General features: G+C 47.3%; 1 protein-coding gene across 1 annotated transcript; it reads left to right on the top strand.

Moving 5' to 3' along the window:
- Positions 1-411: 411 nt before the first annotated feature.
- On the top strand, positions 412-21,574 carry LOC140214358 (uncharacterized). Its single transcript, XM_072285729.1, has 3 exons — positions 412-1,525; positions 6,850-7,850; positions 21,180-21,574. The coding sequence occupies exons 1-3, from the start codon at positions 412-414 to the stop codon at positions 21,492-21,494; spliced, it is 2,430 nt and encodes an 809-aa protein (XP_072141830.1). The 3' UTR covers positions 21,495-21,574.
- Positions 21,575-22,243: the final 669 nt, after the last annotated feature.

Below are 22,243 nucleotides of genomic sequence, written 5' to 3'. Positions count from 1 at the left end.
TTCTGTCGTGACCGATCTAGAAATTCAAATTCTTTTTCAAGTAAGCGCACCGAGGTTGTACTAACGCAGTCATCACCTAATAAACTAATGTAGTACGCTTCCAAGATTTCTCGCTCTTCTTTGCCCTTGCCCCTACCAAGAATCGTCACATTGCTGACAAAGGGTAACAACCAGATTCCACGAATGTACTCGGACCACTGAGTGCGTGAACATCTGGCTGGAATCAAGGCGAAGAGAGGTCCGAACGCGGATTCACCGGAATTAACAAGGTGGGACCGAATTCTCCAGCTTCCTGAGCTCACGGAGCCGCACCGTGCCGCGAGGGCGGCTAGGCCTAACGAGGCCTAGACGCGCTAGGGAGCAGAGATAGAGGCTAGGCCCAACGGCCGTGCCCAGACGACCTCGTGCAACATGGAGGTTGTAGAAGGTACGGAAATTGATCCCGACGAGCTGAAGATTCCGGGACAGTGGTTTAAAGCGAAGAGGAGCGGAAAAATAGCACCAGCGGAGTTGGAAGAAGGCGGCCACGTCGCCGGGAACCGAGGCATACGGGAGCGTGCTGCGGAGCGACGCGAGGGAAGAAGAAAGGCTGAGAAGTCGGTGGAAAGGCAACATACGAGAATTCCGCCCGACTACGAGAAGATAATTATGAGACCTCAAGGGGGACTGGAGAAATTACTCCAACTCGGAGGAGCTTTCGTGGCTGACGCAATCAGCGCGGCGGCCGGGACAAGTGACAGAGGAGTGAACGACATCATCACGTTCAACACGAAGCAACAATCGATCCTCATTGCTACAAAGGACAAGACGACGAGAAATAAGTATGCAGCGCTCAGAGAACTGACGATAGGCAAAGAAAAGGTGAACGTCAACGCATACGTGGCGGCACCAGAGAACAGCGGAAAAGGCGTCATATACGACGTACCTCTATTTTGGACGGAAGACGCAATCAAAGAAAGAATGGAGTACTTCAGTGCGAAGAACCCCCCAATCCTAGGAGTGCGAAGGCTGGGCAAGGGAACGAAGGCCGTACTTATCCTCTTCGAAGAAAGCACAGTTCCGATGCAAGTGTACCTGTCGCCCACGCCAACGAGATGCGTCCTGTACAAGAAAAAGTACGAGGTATGCTATGCGTGCGGCCGATTGGGACACAGATCGGACGTGTGCCCAAACCCGGACAACAAAAAATGCCGAAGATGTGAAGAAGAAAACCCGCAGGAGGACCACCAATGCGAAGCCAAATGCCAGCTCTGCGGCAAAGAGCACCCACTCGGCGACAAGAGATGCAAAGAGCTGTACAGAACACCGTACGAAATCAAGAAAAAAATCTGGGAGAAGAAGAAAGACAAGCAGGAGGAGCTGAAGACCCAACAACGGACACACCCTGTGGACGGAGCTGAGAAACTCCTCAAGGAGGACTTCCCCAAGCTGGGAGGAAACAACCAAGGAAACTTGCTGACCCCCGGTAGTCAGGAGACCAGGGGACGCAGGAGATCGAGATCCAGGGACCCAAAGGACCCATGGGGCAAGGGACGAAGCAGAAGCAGGGATCCAAGCAGAGAGCCCAAACAAGTAAGCTTTGTAGAAGGGTCCTCCCAGGCCAAAGATGATAAGGACAGAGAAATAGAACAGTTAAAGAAAAAAGTAGAGGAGCTACAAGGGCTTATAAATAACCTTATGAAAGCGCAAAAAGAAAAAGAGAAGGCAACATCCCCCCCTCCCCGCACACAACCCGCACAACCCAAGCAGGTAGCCCAACAAACCACTCCCCCAACACCCAAGCAGCGGGAAATGGAAGGAGAGAAAATGGATGAATCAGAAACAGTCAGGAGACCCCCACTTAAACGGAAAGGAGATAACGAAACAGACATGTGGGCAGAACTAAAGAAGGAATGCGAGGCGAATAGGAACGCAATGAAAACGATACAGACAGAACAAAGAGACTTCATGGCACAGGTCATGACCGCACTCAGCCAGATACAAAAAAATATAAGCCAAAGATTTGAAAGTATAACAGCAGAACTACGGGCACAGAGAACTGAACTACAAACACAAAGAACTGAGCTGGTTGCCCTTGCGGAGCGACAGAAAAACTTAGAGGACTCCTTTACCCAAATCCAATATGGCCAGAAACGCACGAATTAAGTCTATCATTTGGCAATGGAATTGCCGAGGGTTCCAACGCAAGCGAGCGCTACTGCAAAACTACATAGACACACTAGAAGAAAAGCCGCTAGCGATAGCGCTGCAAGAAACCGGGAAATTAGCATCCCTCCCAGGATATCAGGCGTTTCACAGTGATAAGGGGGAAAAATCGAGGGTAACAACCCTAGTGAAAAGAAACGTAGCAACAATCGAACACGAGATTCAATCCAGGGACACAGAAGGAGTCTTAGTGGAGATGCTTACGGGTAGAAAAGAAGAGCCCAGCCTATTTCTACTAAACATCTACTCAAGTCCTAGACAGAAAAAAGTCAGGTATAGGGCCATCTTCCGAAAAGCCGTGAAAGCAGCAGGAAAGAACCCCCTATTCATAGTAGGAGACCTAAACGCGATGCATGAGGAATGGGGATACAACAGAAGGGATGGAAAGGGAAGGCAGTTGTGGGAGGACATACAGGAACTGAACCTCTCACTACACACCGACCCAGGAAACCCAACTAGAAAAGGAAACAGCGTCACCGCAGATACCACACCCGACCTAACACTCTCCAAAAACACCAGAACAGTAACGTGGGAAAATACAGGACAAGACTTAGGCAGCGATCACTATATAATTGCCACCACATTAATGAAGGGAGTAAAGGAAAAACGACTAAAACAGCCAAAAGTTACAGAATGGGATAGATTTAGAAAGCGGCGAGAGGAATCTCCATCGACAATCATCACAGACCTAAGAGAATGGACAGACACACTTAAAAAACACGTCACCGAGGCAACGGTTACTTTAGAAGGCCAAGACGCTCCACTGATAGCAGACAACAAGCTACTGCACATGTGGGAAGCAAAGGGTAGTCTAGAAAGCCGGCTCAAAAAACAGAGATGGAACCGGAATCTAAAAAGAAGAATAGCCAGACTAAATCGGGAGATTGAAAAATACGCACTACAGCTATGCGAGCAAAACTGGTGTAGCACATGTGATGACATGGAAAAAGGTATGAGTTTAGCTCAAACATGGAACATCCTAAGACACCTGCTAGACCCAACCCAATCAAAGTCGCAGACAAACATAAGGCTAGCCAAAACACGACATAAATACGATGGAACAGACGATAGCTTCATGGAAGAGATCAAACAAACATACATAGGAAACGTGACACGCACCAACCTACCAGAGTATGGGGGACCCCTAAATGAGGAGCTAGATGCACCCATAACAGAGGCAGACGTGAGAGCGGAAATAATCAGACTTAAAACGAAATCGGCCCCAGGCCCAGATGGGATAACAAACAAAATGCTGCGGAACCTAGACGATGAGTCGATCACAGCTATAACCAAATACATTCAACAGGTATGGGAGAAAGGCGCACTCCCGAAACAATGGAAAGAGGCTCACATCATACTAATCCCCAAACCGGGCAAGCCCCCTAAGCTAGAGAATCTCAGACCGATCTCCCTCACATCATGCGTAGGGAAATTAATGGAACATGTCATCCAGACAAGGTTAACCCGATTCATGGAGGGAAATGAACTATGGCCGAATGAGATGGTTGGATTCCGACCGGGCTTAAGTACCCAGGACGTGATGCTGCGGCTTCAGCACGACATCATAAACTCAAGATCGAGGGATATAAAAGCAATCCTAGCTCTGGACCTCAAGAAAGCCTTTGACAATGTCAAACACGAGGCAATCCTGACAGAAATGCAAGAAATAGGTGTAGGATACAGAACCTACAACTATATAAAGAACTTCCTGACAAACAGGACGGCAAAAATCAGATACCAGGATTTGGAATCGGAAGAAATAGAACTGGGAAACAGAGGTACTCCGCAAGGATCTGCACTCTCCCCACTCCTCTTCAATCTGGCTATCAGGGGCCTCCCGGCTAAACTCAGGAAAATAGAAAATTTATACTTCAGCATGTACGCAGACGATATAAATGTTTGGATAAACAAAGGTAACGACGCGGAAATAGAAAACAAACTGCAAACAGCCGCGGACACAGTAATCGAGTATGCAGCAACTAGGGGGCTTACTTGCTCACCAGAAAAATCGGAACTCTTAATGTACAACCCCAAATCATTAAGGCTGAAAAGAGACAGCGATCTCAACATCATAGTTGGGGGCAAACCAGTACCCAAAGTAGATAAGATAAGAATATTAGGACTTTTCATCCAAAGCAATGGATACAACGACGAAACCATACGGAAACTGGAAGGTTATGCAGCACAAGTCACCGGGATATTCAGAAGAATAGCTCTCAAGGGGAGAGGGCTAAGAGAAAGAAGCCTAGTTAAGCTAGTACAAGCGTGCGTCATCAGCAGACTTAGCTACGCCACACCATACCTTAACATCCGGGCTTCAGAAAGAGACAAATTAGACTCGATAATCAGAAGATGCTATAAACGAGCACTTGGACTACCCATAAGCACCTCCACTGAGAGACTCCTAACAATGGGAATTCACAATACATGGAAAGAAACAGCCGAAGCAGTTAAAACCGCCCAACAGGAAAGACTCAGCCAAACATATACAGGCAGAGCTATCCTGAACATGGTGGGGCTGCAGACAGACAGAGGCATGTAAAAGAAACGTGACATCCCAAGAGAAATCAGAGAACAGCTAAGGATAGACCCACTTCCCAAAAACATGCACCCCACCTTCAACAAAGAAAGGAGGGAAAAGAGAGCCGAAGCACTGGTTAGACGCTTCAGCGAAATAGATAGGGAGATAGTGGCGTACACGGATGCGGCCAGTGGCAAACTGGGTGCGGCAGTAGCCTCGGTGGTAGATGGCCAAGGCGAAGCAGTCTCAGCAGCAACAATACGCAGCCGCAATCCGGAAACAGCGGAAGAAGTAGCAATCGCGCTTGCCTGTGTCGGGACCAAGGCGCGCTACATAATAAGCGACAGCAAAACAGCCATCCACAACTACGGAAAAGGCAGAATCGCACCAGAAGCGATACGAATACTAACAGGAAAGCAAATTGACAGAAAAATCAGCCTCGTATGGGCACCAGCTCACACGTCGGTCCCAGGCAACGAGGCGGCGCACTTCCTAGCCCGAGATCTCTACTTCCGGGCAGGAACAGAGCCGCCCGCTTGCAAGGAACTAGACGAGAGACTACAGACCTACACAGAAATAATTGAAAACTATAAGCTTCAACGTAGAACTGTCCCCCCTCCGGACAAGGAGCTCGGAAATAGAGAGGCGAGAGCCTGGCGCAGACTGCAAGCAGGAAACTACATAAATCCCGTATGGGCGTCACACGTACTGAAAGACGAAGATATAGACGATAAATGTAAGAGCTGCGGGGAGAGGGGGACCCTCGACCATATAATCTGGCAATGTGTAGACTCCCCAGGTGTCAAGGAAGGAATAAATAGTAGAGAAGCCTGGGACACCCTTCTGCAAAGCGCGGACCCCGTCATGCAGAGGAGAGCCATCCATCTGGCGGCAGAGGCCGCGAAGAGCCAACAACTCTTTGCCTGCATCTAGTCGCGGAGACCCCCACCCCTGTCCCTAGGCCTGCGCGCCAGGGGCAGGGAGTAGGGGGTCTCCTTCTCTGATGGAAATAAAGGTTTTTGGAACGGAACGGAACGGAAGGGTAACAACCACGCTCATTGCAATGGCGAGGCAAGTTTGCACCGTTATCTGACCCCAGGGAGGAGTGGTGCTCACGCAGGCGGTCATTAATACATCGACCGGTTTGGCCTATGTAAAATCTTTCGCACGTGAGAGGGAACTTATAGACAACCCCTGCAGCACATGCCGTAAAACTTGAAATCTTGGAAGCGTACTACATCAGTTTATTAGGTGATGACTGCGTTAGTACAAACTCGGTGCGCTTACTTGAAAAAGAATTTGAATTTCTAGGTCGGTCACGATAGAAGCGTTTCTTGTCTTTTCATGATATGTGATTAGCGATGATGCTGTTGCGCATGCTCTGCTGGCCTTGCTGGGGCTACACCAATTCTAATAAACCTCAGTTGATAGCCCAGTCGTTGTGGTGTGAACCTCTCTTCTTGTCCTTTGTGTTTTTGACTGGTTTTTTCGTTCAAGTATGTACCAACTGGCCCAGATTTCAACCCTTCTGTAGAGCTCCTTAACGCTGTCGCGTTAAAAGTGTATAACAGCTGTGTCTTACCAGTACTCACGTACGGGGCGAAAACATGGAGGCTTACGAAAAGGGTTCTACTTAAATGGAGGACGGTGCAACGAGCTATGGAAAGAAAAATGATGGATGTAACGTTAAGGTATAAGAAATGAGCAGATTGGGTGAGGGAACAAACAGAAGTTAATGACATCTTTTTAAATCAAGAAAAAGAAATGGCCATGGGCAGGACATGTAATAAGGAGGGAAGATACCCGATGGTCATTAAGGGTTACGGACTGGATTCAAAGGGTAGGGAAACGTAGCAGGGGGCGGCAGAAAGTTAGGTGGGCGGATGAGATTAAGAAGTTTGCAGGGACATGGCCACAATGACCGGGGTAGTTGGAGAAGTATGGGAGAGTCCTTTGCCCTGCAGTGGGTGTAACCATGCTGATGATGATGATGATGTTTCATCGTACTTGAAATCACATTGAAGATCTCCCAAATCAAATGAAAAAGATAGCTTGTCATTAAATTGAGCATCTGTGTTCTTTTTTGGCATTTCCTAATAACTCTTATTTACTTTCTTGTGCAGCATCGAGGCCTTCAATTTCTCCATCAACTGCCAAATGTGACAACTCAAAGCAAGGATGCCTTCACCGATGTCAGCTATGTGACTATGAGGCTGATGAACTACTTCTTCTGGAAGCACATGCCAGCATCCATACTGGCGAGAAACCGTTTTACTGCCCTTTATGCCCTCTGCGCTTTCCACAGAAGCAGAGACTGAAAACGCACCTGCTCACCCACACAAGCAAGACGCCATTTCAGTGCACTTCATGCTTTCGGAGCTTCTCGGTGAAGGCTCGCCTGAAAGAGCACCTGCGCACCCACACGGGCGAGAAGCCATTTCATTGCCCTTTATGCCCTCAGACCTTTTATCAAAAGTCCAACCTGAAAACTCACCTGCTCACCCACACAGGCGAGAAGCCATATCAGTGCCCTTCATGCTCTCACAGCTTCTCACGCAAGTATCGCCTGAAAGTCCACCTGCGCATCCACACAGGCGAGAAGCCATACAAGTGCCCTTCATGCTCCCTGAGCTTCGCAGAAAATAGCAGCCTTACGAAGCACCTGTGCACCCACACAGCTGAAAAGCCATTTCAGTGCCCTTCATGCTCTCGGAGTTTCTCAGTAAGATACCAACTAAACGTTCACCTGTGCACCCACACCGGTGAGCGGCCATTTAAATGCCCTTCGTGCGTCCAGAGCTTCACACAGAAAGGCCACCTGAAAAGCCACCTTCTCACTCACACAGGCGAGAAGCCATTTGAGTGCCCTTCATGCTCCCAGACATTCTCACGAAATACTCACCTGAAAGAGCACCTGCAGACTCACACAAGCGAGAAGCCTTTTGACTGCCCTTCATGCTCTCAGAGCTTCTCACGAAAGGCCTACCTGAAAGCCCACCTGCGCACCCACACAGGCGAGAAGCCATTTCAGTGCCCTTCATGCTCTAAAAGCTTCTCACAAAGGAGCAACCTCAGGAGACACAGGAGGCGAGAAGCCATTTCAGTGTGCACTCTGCCTTCAGAGGTTCCCATTGAAGAATGTCCTGAAGATACACCATTGCATTCATGCAGGTGACCGGCACTAAACTTGCACCGTCTGCTCTAGGTCATCATCACTGTAGGGTAGGTCAACAATCTCGTTGAACTAGAGTCTGAAATAAAAATCTACGTACGTGTAGTATGTTACCCCATCAAGTAGCACTAGTGTCTCCACATGCTCCTGAGAGCAAGCGTTAACTCAGGCGCAACTCCGATGCCGTCTATTCAAGTACATGTAAAACATAGAAATGCTGTTCTGAAAGAACCAGTAGGCCGATTATAACGAAATTTGGCGATGTAAATAAACTTCAACTTCAACTTCAAATTTGTGACATCTGAGAGAAAAAATTAAATGCAGGTGACTGCTGGAAGCAGATTTTTGGTTGAAGGCCCAAATCTTATAACAGGAATTTACAAAGATTGTTCAGCTTGAAAATAAGGTTGGAGCAAGAAGTTTTAAAATTTTTAGCTCTGCACCTGGAATAGATATCGTAGTTTTGTAAACTCGATACGCTTGATCTTCCAAAACGGACAAATCAATATGCATGTATAAATCTAAATTGATACATGCATATTGCGTGTTTCTTGTGCACGATTCACCCGGACGCCCCGATGAAGACGACGAACGCTCTCTGGCTCTCGAGCTGTCGGCTGAACTGGCCACCACTGCAGTTTTCCTTTGTAAATATACTCTGTAAATAGTCTCCAGTTTTTAATCCTTCGTTCGCAAAACATGTTGGTGGAGGGTGCAGGGTATCGATTCCTGTACCACTCGCAGTTATCGCTGTACCTCTTTCGTGAACTTGTTACATAGTTTACGGGGACATTGCAAATTTCATACTCACTTATTGGTGGCATATCTTGAATTATGATATAATTTTTTATTGCCAGTTAGAGTAGTAAACTTCATAGTTTCGTTTCCTGAAAACTGGTGTTTTTCAAGAATTTTTATTAAAAGATTCATGGCCTGAATAAAAAGTTCACTCACAACAGTCAACAGATTCTATTTCTTTTATATGCAACAAACCTCATCAGGTTTGGTGCAGTAGTACCAAGCTGAAGCTTGCTCTTAAAGGGTCCCTGAAACACTTTTCCGGAGTCACTTTTTTTCTCTATAACTTTTCTCAACAGATTATGGAACACAGGGCAAAATGAATTACGAGAACTCACCCACACAAAGCTGTTGTAGCTGTGAAAGAAATTCAAGATACAGTGAAACCTTGATGAAAAGAAGTTGGTAAAAACAGCAGTTTGTTACATCGTGGCTTTTCATTCTTCGAGAAGTAGTCAATGTTTGTACCTATCTCAAAAATTACTCTTTGCATGCCCCTACAAGCTATGTATGTTGATTCTAATACTTATTGTTACACTACAGTTGTGTGAATGATGTGCTTTTTAAGCTCGTAGTATTCTCATTGGTACCTATGAACTTGTTCTCTTAGACCAATTCATCTATTTGTTGGCTCTAGGTGTCGGTTTACATGGTTCGTCCTGGAGATTCTTTTCGTGTTATTCTATTCCCATCTTTTTTTTTACAAGTGGTTACTTTTTAGAGGAATTAATTGTTCAGTAAGTTAGCTTTCCACTGTGTTTCATCAGAGCTCCAAATGCCAGTGTTTACTGAGTATGTGAATTACACTTGCACATAGTTGCATTTACACAATACTTGAATTACAGCATACAATATAGGGTTAGCATTTTTTTGTATCTGGGGTTGCAAGAGAAGTTTAGTGATGACAGTTGGAAGTTCATTATTAGCACAGAAGGAACCTGTTATAAGTAACGTAAATGGGTAATTTGCGCATTGCATCTAAAGTCCACCATGCGTAATACATTCCTACATTTTATTTCAACTAACGTACCAGCATTTCTATAAGCACTAGTGTGACATATATTTGTAGAAATATTTAATTCAATTCAATTCAGTCTTTATTTTTCTCTTCGACAGAGAAGGAGACAGGACTAAAAGCTCGTAAGCTTGACAGGTCCTGCCCCCTTTATCAACTTGGCAGTACAATACACAGGCATAGATTTTCAATTTTTATATAAAAGTTATATTTTGAATTGGGCATATATACCTGCACTGTATAATACATTTGTGAACAGAAGGCAAGAGATTGGGCAAATCCTGTTTTTTGAAATTTGAAAAGATTCTGAATTGCAGTGTTGCCAGTCTCTCATCAAAAATTTCCTCACCAACAAAATTGGGCACAACACATGCTTTTAAGAAAATGAATACGAGGACTCACTGTTTTGATTAAGGCCTGCAAATATTTGATAACTTAATGTAGGCACTTTGTCAATACAAATATTATCTTATAGCCTTCGAACGCTTAATAAATGTGTGCAGAAATAAACCTCAAAGTGAAGCGAAAGTATGATAAATGTCACCCCCGTGGGCATAGTATAGGCATAAATTATGAGAACGCGCGTAGTAGAGGCTGGGGCCCTATTAGGTAAAACTATTCCAATATGTTTTTATTCCAATCTCCTGACGCCAAATTTGCGTAACCGCTGACGCGCACCCATCTGGCGGTGAACTGAAGGGTTGTCTAAACAGACCAGTCAAACGTAATCCTCATTTATAGGAAGTCACTTTGCTTTAAAAACGAATAACAGTGCCTACACTGATTGGCTTGTCTTATCTAATTGGCTGACAAGAAGAATCGAGGAGCATGCTCAAATGGAGAGAGATTCAATGGGGTCGAGCCAGTTCACTGAATATCGGTAACCGAATGAAGAACGTAGTGCCGCCGTCTGCGATTGGTCCGCTTTCGCTTACTTAGTCTGCGGTGGCTGTTCGAAAATCGCGGCGGCATGCAACGAAGGTTAAGAATGCCGCTAAAACGGATCCTCGGCAAAAAAAAAAAAAAAAAAAAAGAGTTGGCAGAGTCAGGTCGTAAACGTGCCGAAAATGCTAGAAAACGCTACACGGCCACGCAAAAGGTTTTATGGTACGCAAATAGACGCATGCTCCGTGACAGGTGCCAGTAGCCAGTGCCTGAGCGATCGGCGACAGCCATCTTTTATTCCTTTCGGACAGTGCAACCTGCGGCTATTCAGAAAAAAATGTGGGGTTTTTTTGGCATATAATGCATCTTTAACGTGTACACGTCGCTTTGACGTGCTTAGTTTTCGCGGTTTTGTAACGTCGGGTGACAGGCAGCTGAAATGGGTGCAGTCCGAAAACTTTTGACTAACAGCCGAGGGCTAGTGGCGAAAAGGGGTCGAATCAGAAATAGTAGTAGTAGTAGTAGTAGTTAACGACTTTAGAAGCCGTTGGCTAGTCCCATGTCGGAACAGAGAAGCCATGCCTCTCTGCTCGTTCACGGGCCCTCTGGACTGCCTGGAAATGGACGTCTTGTTTCTGGTCTGTGATGGCCTTCGTCCCGTCTTCTTCTCGGTTAAAATCCTGTAACACAGGGCATTGCCAGAGCATGTGATTTAATGAGCTAAATTCAGTGTCATAATCGGGGCAGAATGGATCAATGTCCGAGTGGAGCATGTTCAGAAAGCCCCTAGAGGGGTAGGATTCCGTCTGGAGCATGCGGAGCGTGCTAGCTTTTGGCCTGTTGAGCTTATGATGGGAGAAAGGAAAACTCTGCCCATTTCCTCTGTAATGAGATGTGCTGTCATGATAAGTAACTAGAGGATCACTGTGGACGAGCTCTCCCGAACTCACCCGAGGCACCATCCCGTCGCGGCATATGAAACCTCGCGCACGGTCGTGGGCTATCTCATTAGGGTTCAGGTGACCCGATAATACGTCTGGTCCCATGTGAGCTGGGAACCAAACTATGTGGTAAACAATGTGAGAGGGGGGTTAGCCGTTCAGAATCATGGCTGCTTTTCTGGCTATCAATCCCGATGCGAACGCTCTAACGGCTGCTCGGGAGTCCGTATACACCGTAGTGCGTTTTGAGTCCAGTAATGCGATAGCTATAGCAGCCTGTTCCGCCACATCGACCGAGGAGGTCTTCATCGAGGACGCCGAGAGGAGTTTTTCCCTGTCATTGACTATGGCTACGGAGAACTTGTTGGCACTGGCGTGTCGCGCCGTTTCAACAAAGGCCTCCCTTCGGGATATGTTCTTTAAGAAAGCTCTAGCCCTCGCTAACCTTCGACTTTATTGTGTTGGGGTGAACATTTCTTGGAAAATAGTCTACAATAAAGGAGTTCCTTGTTTGAATATCAAGTTGCGTGGTATTTCCCTGATTGAAGCTAGGACGGAGGCCTGTCGCATCCAGCAGTCTTCTGCCTGCTTTGGAGTTTGATAATCTAATAATCTGCGCTGATCTTTGGGCTTCTATTAATTCCGAAGTTGTGTTGTGTACTCCCAACGTCAGAGTTTCTCTGTGCTAGCCGTTATTGGCACGCCGATCACCCTGACACTTTTGCGCATAAGCGTGTCTAATTTATCTATTTCCGTTTTCGTCCAATTGGGGGCTTCGACTATGTAAATGGCATGGCTCATGAGGAAAGCATGGTGAGCCCTAAGGAGTATATCCTCGCCTATGCCGCCTTTCTTGTTGGACACTCTCATAATTAACCTAATACTGTTCTCAGTTTTCGTGGTGAGATGGGCTATAGTCTTAGCGTTGCAGCCCTTTGAGTCTATTGAAAGCCCTAGAATTTTGTTAGAGTGTACTCTCGTGATGGTGTGCCCATCTCTGGTACGAACGCTAATGGGCACCTGATCGAGTGAGGTGAGTCCCCTAGCACCTCGCCTAGCCTGTCTGTACAGCAGGAGTTGCGACTTTCCAGGCGAGAGTGCCAGTCCCGTACCTTCTAAGAAAGACTCTGTAACATCCAGAGCCTCCTGTAGAGCTTGTTCGACAGTTGCCTCCGATCCTCCAGGACACCAGATTGTAATATCGCCAGCATATAATGCATGGCCTACGTAAGGAATTGCTCCAAAGCTTTCCGACAACTTGCGCATTGCTATATTAAACAGAAGGGGTGAGATAACTGCCCTTGGGAAGTACCCCTTCTTCCGAGTGTGCAATATTCCGAGACTGATTGCCTCAACTTTATGGCCGCCGTCCTGCTCTCGAGGAAGGATGTAATGAAGGAGAAGAATCTAACTCCTAAGTTCAAGGTCGATATCTCCTGAAGGATATAGTCATGTGCAATTGTATCGAAGGCTTTGGATAGATCCAGTGCGAGGACCCCTTTTACATCTTTGCTTTGAGAGTCGATTGTCTGTGTTCCGAGCAGGAGCATGACATCCTGCGTTGAAAGCAAGGGCCTGAAACCAACCATATTATACGGGAATTGTTAATTCCGCTCGACATTCTGTTATGCACTGCATATTCCGCTGCTTTGCTAATGCAAGAAGTAAGGGAGATAGGACAGATGTTCTCCAAGCTGGGTGATTTACCTGGCTTGGGGATTCGGACCATTGTGGCCTCCTTCCAACTCTTCGGTACAGCGCCCTCCTCCCATACCCCATTTATCTCCTTCACTAAAGCTTGAATCGCTTTGTCGTCCAAATTTCTTAAAAGCAGGTTTGTACCTCCGTCGGTGCCTGGGGCAGACCTTCCATTTAAATTGTGCAGCACTTCCCTGATCTCAGCTTCCGAGAAGGGGACGTCCAGCTCTGGGGCAGGCGCGCCCTTATACTGAGGGGGAAGAACCTGGGCTTTGGCCAATTGGAAGGTATTTGTTGGCTAGCTTCCGAAATATGGAGGCTTCTGAGGTGCCTTCCATTTTTTCCTTATTAATTAATCGTTCTATGACTAGTCTCTGATAACATTTGGATTGTCCATCGTCTAAGAGATGTTTCAAGAGGCTCCATTTGCTTCCTTTACGCATTTTTTCATCCGCTGCCGAGCAGGCGTCTCTCCACTGCTGTTTATTAAGTTCGAAGCAATGCTCCGAAGCAGATTTTTAACATAATTTACACACACACACACACATATATATATATATATATATATATATATATATATATATATATATATATATATATATATATATATATACATACATACCAGGTAAAGAGGAATTCCTCAGGCTACCTTTCAAACGTAAAGAACTTGAGCGGTGCTACGTGTTAAACAGAACACGTATTTAATTTCAACAGTTTCGACCGGTGGACCGGTCTTCATCATAGTTTACAAGAAAATGGCAGTTCGGCGCTGATAGGGAAGACACGACACCTGGTGCCCGGTCGTTCCCAGATACATCAGACCGAAAGGGACAGTTGTGACAGTGATTGACTTTCTCTCGGCGCTTTGGCAGATCTACAGCTACCTTATTGGCAACGATGCAGGGCAAGAGGAAAGGCGGAGTCCCATGTATGTAGGGCAAGGAGGTCAGTGAAAAAAGAAGAAAAGAAAGCACACAGGATGAGGGAGTAATAAGTCGGAGTGTGGAGGGGGTGGGGAGTAGCGGCAGCTAGGTTCCCGTTGACACGAGGCAAGGAGGGAGAAAACGGTCACTGCGCAGCACCAGTGCGCGTGCTGCCGTTGTAGCGAGAGAGAGAGGGCAAGTTAAATCGGGCGGCGGGGGCACAAAAGAGAAGGGGCTCAGAAGGAATACAGAAGAGCGGCAACTTGTGGAAATAAACACAGTGTCACAGTACACATGTACAAGGCACGGCCCGTTCCGGCAACTCTGTGGTCCAGCTACGGTGCTAAAGAAATATATGGTTTGAGGCAGCATCAAGGTAGGTGCAGCTCTTTCCTGCTACCCCCTCTCCACGCTGCGCGCATTCCACGTGCTTTGTTGACACGCTCTCTCCTGTGTAGCCTGAAGACGGCACTCCATCGTCCCTACCACTCACAGGCATATCTACAAGGGGAGGGCAAAGTATGTCACTTGCCTCCACACCCCCTACTTTTGAAACTGGCCACTTCCGGCTGCGCGCCAGAAAGTCCAACTATAGCGGTTACTAAAGTTTCTCTCTTAATAATACCGTGACCGCGTCACTAATGATTTTCTTTACTAAGCATCCCCTGCTTGGAGAGCGAGGATTGCCTTTAGTGCCTTCTCGGGACGCGTGGGATTTGCCATATAGGTTCGCGCTGAGGAGAATGCCTGGCGCTGGGCAGTTGCCGCTCTAACTGTGAGCTTGCGCAACTTGCGTCATGGCCAGTTTTTTGGGACCGTTATATCCGCATCCGAAAACACAATCAGCTTGCCACATTTAAGCTACGGGGGAGGGGGAAGTCTGGATAAAGTATTGTAATCAACCGCGCCCAACGACTGGTCTGCCTTAGGGCATGAAATAGTTCGCTTATCAAATGCTGGAACTATTTAGTCTCGGTCCACAAATAGCCTACATAGCGTTGCGGTCTCCGTATCTTATCCCCATCAGAAATATAAGCAAACCTCTTACAGGTATAACTGTCGAATTTCATTGTGTAATCACGACTTATCGTAGATATGCTCGTAAAAATGACTTTGCTCGAGCGTGAAGAGCCATTTCAATACCAAGAGAACACTGACTTCACTTTTTTCTAAACGAATACCTCACTTAAGAATTTGACGATTGCATTTTAAGGCTGTTTCTAAAGAAGAGCTACACTATTATTGTTTCCCAGCAGTAGGAAAAACAGCAGATATTTCGTATTTTGAAAAAATGAGGGCTACCTTTTTTGTTGACGTGTACTGAAAATTTGCACTGTGTAAGTTATTTATGTGTTCTGCGAACAGTTACGTGATAGTCACTGTCTCCCAAACGCGTTATACACTGCGTTTAGTTGTTTTCCCCCGGTATCGTCGGTAAAGTATGCGGGGCACGGTGTTTATATTTGTTCGAATTACGAAAGAATATTCCGAATGACAGGCGACATATGTTCATTCTGTGTACGTTCATTACAGCCTTTGTAGAAAGCTACTCATCGAAGCGTAATAGGGTGTCATGCTGCCGCTAACCTAAATGATTCCCAAACTCCTAAAGGGATAGCGCGAGATACGGACGTGAAATTCCTTGAAAATAGGAAAATTTCCTACAACATTCCAACTTTAAATCCAAGTGTCGCAGATAATCACTAAGCCCTCGTTTTCCCCTGTATTTTCGTGCATATTACGATATTCGTAGTTTGTTTCTCCGGTGTCCTCGATGACCTAAACAAGGCGCCTTGTTTCTATCTACTGAATATTAGGGGCCTGGTGTGGCCAATGCGTAGGAAATGTTCCAAATGAGTGGGTTATGCGAATTTTTCAGTAGAATACGAATGCAAGTGGTCCACAGCATTACTTGATCTGTTTTACGAGTGGTGTGAGACTTAGGCAGCGCTAACATGATTACAGCTACAACTGAGTACAAATTATGCCACAGAGACCAGCGACCAAGCCCGCCGGTAGGATACTTTAATGAGGAAAGCCAGCAGAGCGTGTGGTGGTCCGTGATTACAGAGCTAGAAGTGCGTGCCATACAAGTACGGGCCGAATTTGGAAACCGCCCAGACGAGAGCCAGACATTCACGATCTCTAATCGAATAGTTACGCTCCGCTGCTGTGAGGAGCGGCTAGCGTAGGCGATAGCACGATATTGACCCTGTCGGCGCTGGGCTAAAACGGCTCCGATACCGTGAGCACTGGCATCGGTACTTACCTCTGTAGGAGAGGACAGGTCAAAGTGTGCCAGTATAAGTGGCGTGGTGAGAATATTGGAGAGCTGTGCAAACGCGGCAGTTTGAGCGGGGCCCCACGTAAACGGCACGTCCTTCTCCAGAAGATGAGTAAGTGGTAGGGCAATCGCTGCGAAGTCTTTAACGAAGCGTCGGAAGTAGGAGCAGAGTCCTACGAAACTTCGCACATCCTTGACAGACTGAGGTACAGGAAAAGACGTGACAGCACAAGTTTTCCCCGGGTCTGGTTGAATACCGGAAGCGTCGACGAGGTGGCCCAGCACTGTAATCTGCCGACGACCGAAGTGACACTTCGATGAATTTAGTTGCAGCCCAGCCTCGTGGAAGACCTGAAGAACAGCTTATAAGCGCTCAAGGCGTGTCTCAAATGTAGGTGAAAATACGAGAACGTCGTCTAGGTAGCAGAGGCATGTTGACCATTTGAACCCTTGAAGCAAATAGTCCCTCATACGTTTGAACGTTGCTGGGGCGTTCCATAGACCGAATGGCATAACTTTGAATTGATATAGACCATCGTGGGTGACGAGCGCGGTCTTCTCTTGGTCCTCTTTATCCACAGAAGTTTGCCAATAACCAGACCGAAGGTCTGTTGATGAAAAGTATTTGGCACCATGCAGACAATCCAGGGCGTCGTCATTGCGAGGCAAGGGGTAGACGTCTTTCTTAGTAATGCGGTTGAGATGACGATAATCTACGCGGAAACGGCAGGTGCCATCTTTCTTTTTAACAAGTACCACGGGCAACGCCCAAGGGCTTGACGAAGGTTTAAAAATATATTTTGCAAGCATCTTGTTCACTTCATCTTGAATAACCTTACGCTGTGAAGCAGAAACTCGATATCGCTGGCGATGAGTAGGACTGGCATCACCAGCATTTATCTGATGCGTAACTATTGAAGTCTGGCCCCATTGGCGATTGTTGAGGTCGAAGATATCGTGGTAGGAAACCAAAAGGCGATACAGAGCTGCTTGTTGAGGCAATAGGTCCGCAGCAGTCATGGGACAAAATGTTGCGTCAGGGCAAATAGCATTCTGTGGACGTGGTGAAGAATCTTAGCAGACGTCTACTGAAAACGTCGTTACGTGGTTATCTCCTAAGCAGGCGTTGCAACCGATATCCCTTGGGGTAGTCGGTTGCTTTGTCAACTTCCTTTGTCAGGCCAAAATTGACGACGGGGATGCATGTGCGGTTATCGGCGACGGTGACGACGAAGTGGGGCATAGTGATATTGCGCATCAGAAGGACATCAGGAACAGGTGTGGCAACGTAATAAGCATCAGGCTCAGGAAAAGATAATAGGAAGTCGACGAAAGTCAAGGCTTTAGGCGACAGGCGGACGAAGGCGGTCGTACTAAAATTGTTCGGTAGTTCGGCACGAATATGCACGAGTAGAGGAAGTTCGAGGCATAGGGTACCGGCAGAACAGTCGATCAAAGCTGAATGCGCCGTAAGAAAGTCGAGTCCAAGGATTAGGTCATGGGGACAATTGATCTGCACTGTAAAAAGAACAGGAACGTGGCGGTCGGCGATACTGATATGGGAAGTACACATTCCTGCAACGTCAACAGTGCTACCATCGGCCACGCATACGGCTCGAGTAGTAGGAGGCGTGAGAACCTTCATCAGTCCACGACGGAGGTTACAACTCATTATCGAGGCCTGGGCTTCAGTATCTATTAACGCCGTCAAAAGGACACCGTCGACATAAACATCAAGTAAGTTCTGGTTCGTTGGGAGCGTCAATGGAGGTTTTCACACGACGAAGATAATGCAGCACTACACGCAGTAGCTGCATGGTCTAGTTTTCCGTCCAGGAGGGCACAAATTGGTCGCCGATGAATAGCGGCGTGGCTGGCGCGACGGGGACCGGCGGCGAGCGAGCAGGACGACTGTCATCGACGGATACTTCTGAGGTAGGAGGCACACGGCGAGACGAGTAACGGCGCTTGTCGGCATGGAGCTCGAATACGGCGATGTCCAGGAGGTGCGGCAGTGGCGAGCGACGTGGCCAACGCGGAGGCAACAGAAGCAAATGTACTTGTCCGGAGTTCTTCACTCGGTATGGTTGCGGTATCTGGAAGGGGAGTACAGATCGCTATGAGGCGTAGCTGTCGGCACCGGTCGGCGTCAGGTCGGGACACGGAGCAGGCAGCAGGAAAACTGAGGTTGGCAAGTTCTTGCCGCACAACTGCCTGAATGAAAGATCGCTGGGGCTAGTTGGTCAGTGGTGTGGTCAAGTGGGCGTGGGTGGAATGGCGCAGCTAGGACTTGTAGTCTCGAGCTCGAGGCGAAGAATACGTGTGATGTGCCCATTTAAGGGTGGTGAAGCCGTAACGTCGACGCAAAACGATGTCGCAGCCGTGTTAGGGAGCCGGGAGAACTGCAGAATAACGCGGCGGCTTTTGGCGAGCTCAAAGCGGCTCAATTCCTTGACAATGACGTCGATGGTGGAAGCATTGTTCAAAACCAACAAGTTAAACGCGCCGTCCGCCATCCCTTTGAGTACGTGGCTGAGTTTGTCAACCTCGGCCATGTTGTCGTCGACTTTCCGGGAAACAGCGAGCACGTCTTGTATGTACGAGACATACGATTCAGTAGAAGACTGAACTCAGAGCTAGCTATTTTCTAGCAGCCAGCTGCCGACCGGTGGGATTTCCAAAGAGGTCGCTGAGCTTGACCTTGAAAGCAATGCAGCTAGAGATCTCGTCTTCGTGTGTTCGGAACCAGATACGAGGAGTTCCGCCCAAGTAGAATAGGACATTCGCTAGCATAATGGTAGGGTACCAGCGGTTGTTTTGGCTAACGCGCTCATACAGGTTGAGCCAGTCCTTAACGTCGACATTATCTTCGCCGGAGAATATGCCAGGATCGCGGGGGTTGGTAACCGTAACGTACGTTGTTGCCGGGGTCGCAGGAGCAGAAGCAGACAAGGTGTCGTCACGTCCTGCTTTCCATATGGCGGAAAGCAGGACGGGGCGGCCGCTGCGGAGCTTCGTGGCAAGGACGGCGAACGGCACCCTCCACCAAAATATTACGCGAACGAAGGCTTCAGAACTGGAGACTATTGACAAAGTATATTTACAAAGGATAATGCAGCGCTGGCTAGTTCAGCCGACAGCTCGAGAGCCAGAGAGCGCTCGTCGTCTTCGTCGGGGCGCCCGCGTGCATCGTCCACAAGAACCACGCAATATGCATGTATCAGTATAAACACCCTCGCTGCAACCGAGCGGCAACTTCGGCACGGTATGAAACTAGTGTGTGTGTCGCTACTTCGCAGCCATCGACGGTGCTTGGTGCCTCCCTTCGCAAATACTACAATACCTTCACCTACTAGTGTGTTAAAATCCATTGCACTTTGCAAAAAGGGAGCGTACTATTCCTTGTCAGTTCCAGCAATCATTTTCAACTATTTTGTGATGGCAGAGCACAAGGAGAAAAGTACACCCCAAAAGATGTTGCCATACTTTTACACCTCTAAGCCTCACCAAACATCGTAAAACCTTTACCTTAAGGTCAGGATTGGGGTGTGAACTACTGGAATTTCGATTTGAAGTTTCGCTCCATGGCAGCATAGCATGCGCTGTCACAAAGCCACACTTCAGGGCAAGGTTCTCAGTGCTCACACTTTCGTTATTTCCTGGGGAAACCCACCGTTTTCCCATCCCTGTGTGTTGAAGCTTCCTTCTCCTCTCCTGCATTGTAGGTCATTTTCCTCTTCTACATAGGTCGCCATCTTGCGTTTAGCACTTAGTGAATAGTGCGCATGGCGCTGGCAAAGTGGAACTTGGGTCACGATAAGCCGTGCTCAACGGCCCAGCTCCCGTCTCCGGAAACACTAAAGCAGAGTCATTGGCTGTAGATGCGACACCGACAAGTGGTTTATACCCAAATGGATGCTGTTTTGTAAAAATCTGGGGGTTGCGTATGCAGTTATTCCCATGGGTTACACGCGCATATTATTTTTATCTGGGCTGTTCTGGAAGAGGGTGTGGTTTGTAGGTGTCAGCAGGTTTATGAGGAATACTGCGGCATTTCCTAGCCGGCTCCTTGCAATCTCGACTTACGATAACGTGGCCAAAGTTCAGTGCGCGATCAAGAGGAAACTCACTGATGACGTCTTGTATGAGGCAAATTTGTTGTGCCAGCGAACCATAACAAATTTTGCAAGTGCCAAATATGGTTACCGGGCCTCAAGTCATCATTGAAGATATGAAAGCAGACTTGGTCAAAGCATTTTTGAAGTTTTCTCTAAGGGTCGTAAGAGAGAGTAGGCAAACACTCCACATTCTCTCACTTTGTAATTCTCTAGTTTTGCGAAAAATCCCATTTATAAGTGGACATCATAAACAAGGTCACGAAGCATTCAAATGCAGAAATATTGAGGAAATAAAAACGATCATAAGGAGTTCTTTGTTTCATCGTTGTTGAAACCACCCTGAAGATCTTCCAAATAGAATGAAAAAGATAGCTTGTCAATAAATTTAGCATCTGTGTTCTTTTTTTGGCATTTCCTAATAACTTATTTAATTTCTTTTATTCGTGCAGCATCGAGGCCTTCAAGTTGTCCATCAACTGCCAAATGTGACAACTCAAAGCAAGGATGTCGCCGCCAGCGTCAGCGACGTGACTATGAGGCATATGAACTATTTATTCTGGAAGCACATGCCAGTGTCCATACTGGCGAGAAGCCGTTTCATTGCCCTTTATGCCGTCAGAGCTTTCCACAAAAGGAGAGACTGGAAACCCACCTGCTCACCCACACAGGCAAGACGCGATTTCAGTGTGCTTCATGCTTTCGGAGCTTCTCGAAAAACACTCATCTGAAAGACCACCTGCGCACCCATACAGGGGAGAAGCCATTTCATTGCCCTTTATGCCCTCAGACCTTTTCTCAAAAGTCCAACATAAAAACCCACCTGCTCACCCACACAGGCGAGAAGCCACATCAATGCCCGTCGTGCTCTCAGAGCTTCTCACGGAAGCATCGCCTGAAAGTCCACCAGCGCATCCACACAGGCGAGAAGCCATAAAACTGCCCTTCATGCTCCCTCAGCTTCTCAGAAAATAGCAGCCTTACGAAGCACCTGTGCACCCACACAGCCGAAAAGCCATTTCAGTGCCCTTCATGCTCTCGGAGCTTCTCCGTAAGATACAAACTAAACGTTCACCTGTGCTCCCACATGGGTGAACGACCATTTAAATGCCCTTCATGCTCCCACACATTCTCACGAAAGACTCACCTGAGATAGCACCTGCAGACTCACACAGGCAAGAAGCCATTTGACTGCCCTTCGTGCTCTCAAAGCTTCTCACGAAAGGCCTACCTGAAAGCCCACCTGCGCACCCACACAGGCAAGAAGCCATATCAGTGCCCTTCATGCTCTCAGAGCTTCTCACAAAGGACCAACCTTAGGAAACACATGAGGCGAGAAGCCATTTCATTGCCCACTGTGCCTTCAGAGATTCTCGTTGAAGAATGCCCTGAAGATACACCGGTGCATTCATACAAGTGACAGGCCATATAGTTGCATCGCCTGCTTCAGCTCCTCATCACTTGAATAGACTTAAGGGAGCACATCACCATGATACTGTAGGGTAGGTCAACAATCTCGTTGAACTAGAGTCTGAATTAAAAATCTACGTTCGTGTAGTATGTTACGTAGTAGTGCGTTGTAGTACGTAGTGTTACGTGTGTATGTCACTTGTGCTACCCCATCAGGAAGCACAAGTGTCTCCACATGCTCCCGAGATAGAGATTTAGCTCAGGCCCAACTCCGAT

Source organism: Dermacentor andersoni, unplaced genomic scaffold (assembly GCF_023375885.2).
Source record: "Dermacentor andersoni unplaced genomic scaffold, qqDerAnde1_hic_scaffold ctg00000039.1, whole genome shotgun sequence".
NCBI classification, from domain to species: domain Eukaryota; kingdom Metazoa; phylum Arthropoda; class Arachnida; order Ixodida; family Ixodidae; genus Dermacentor; species Dermacentor andersoni.
This window is presented reverse-complemented; position numbering and strand designations above follow the sequence as displayed.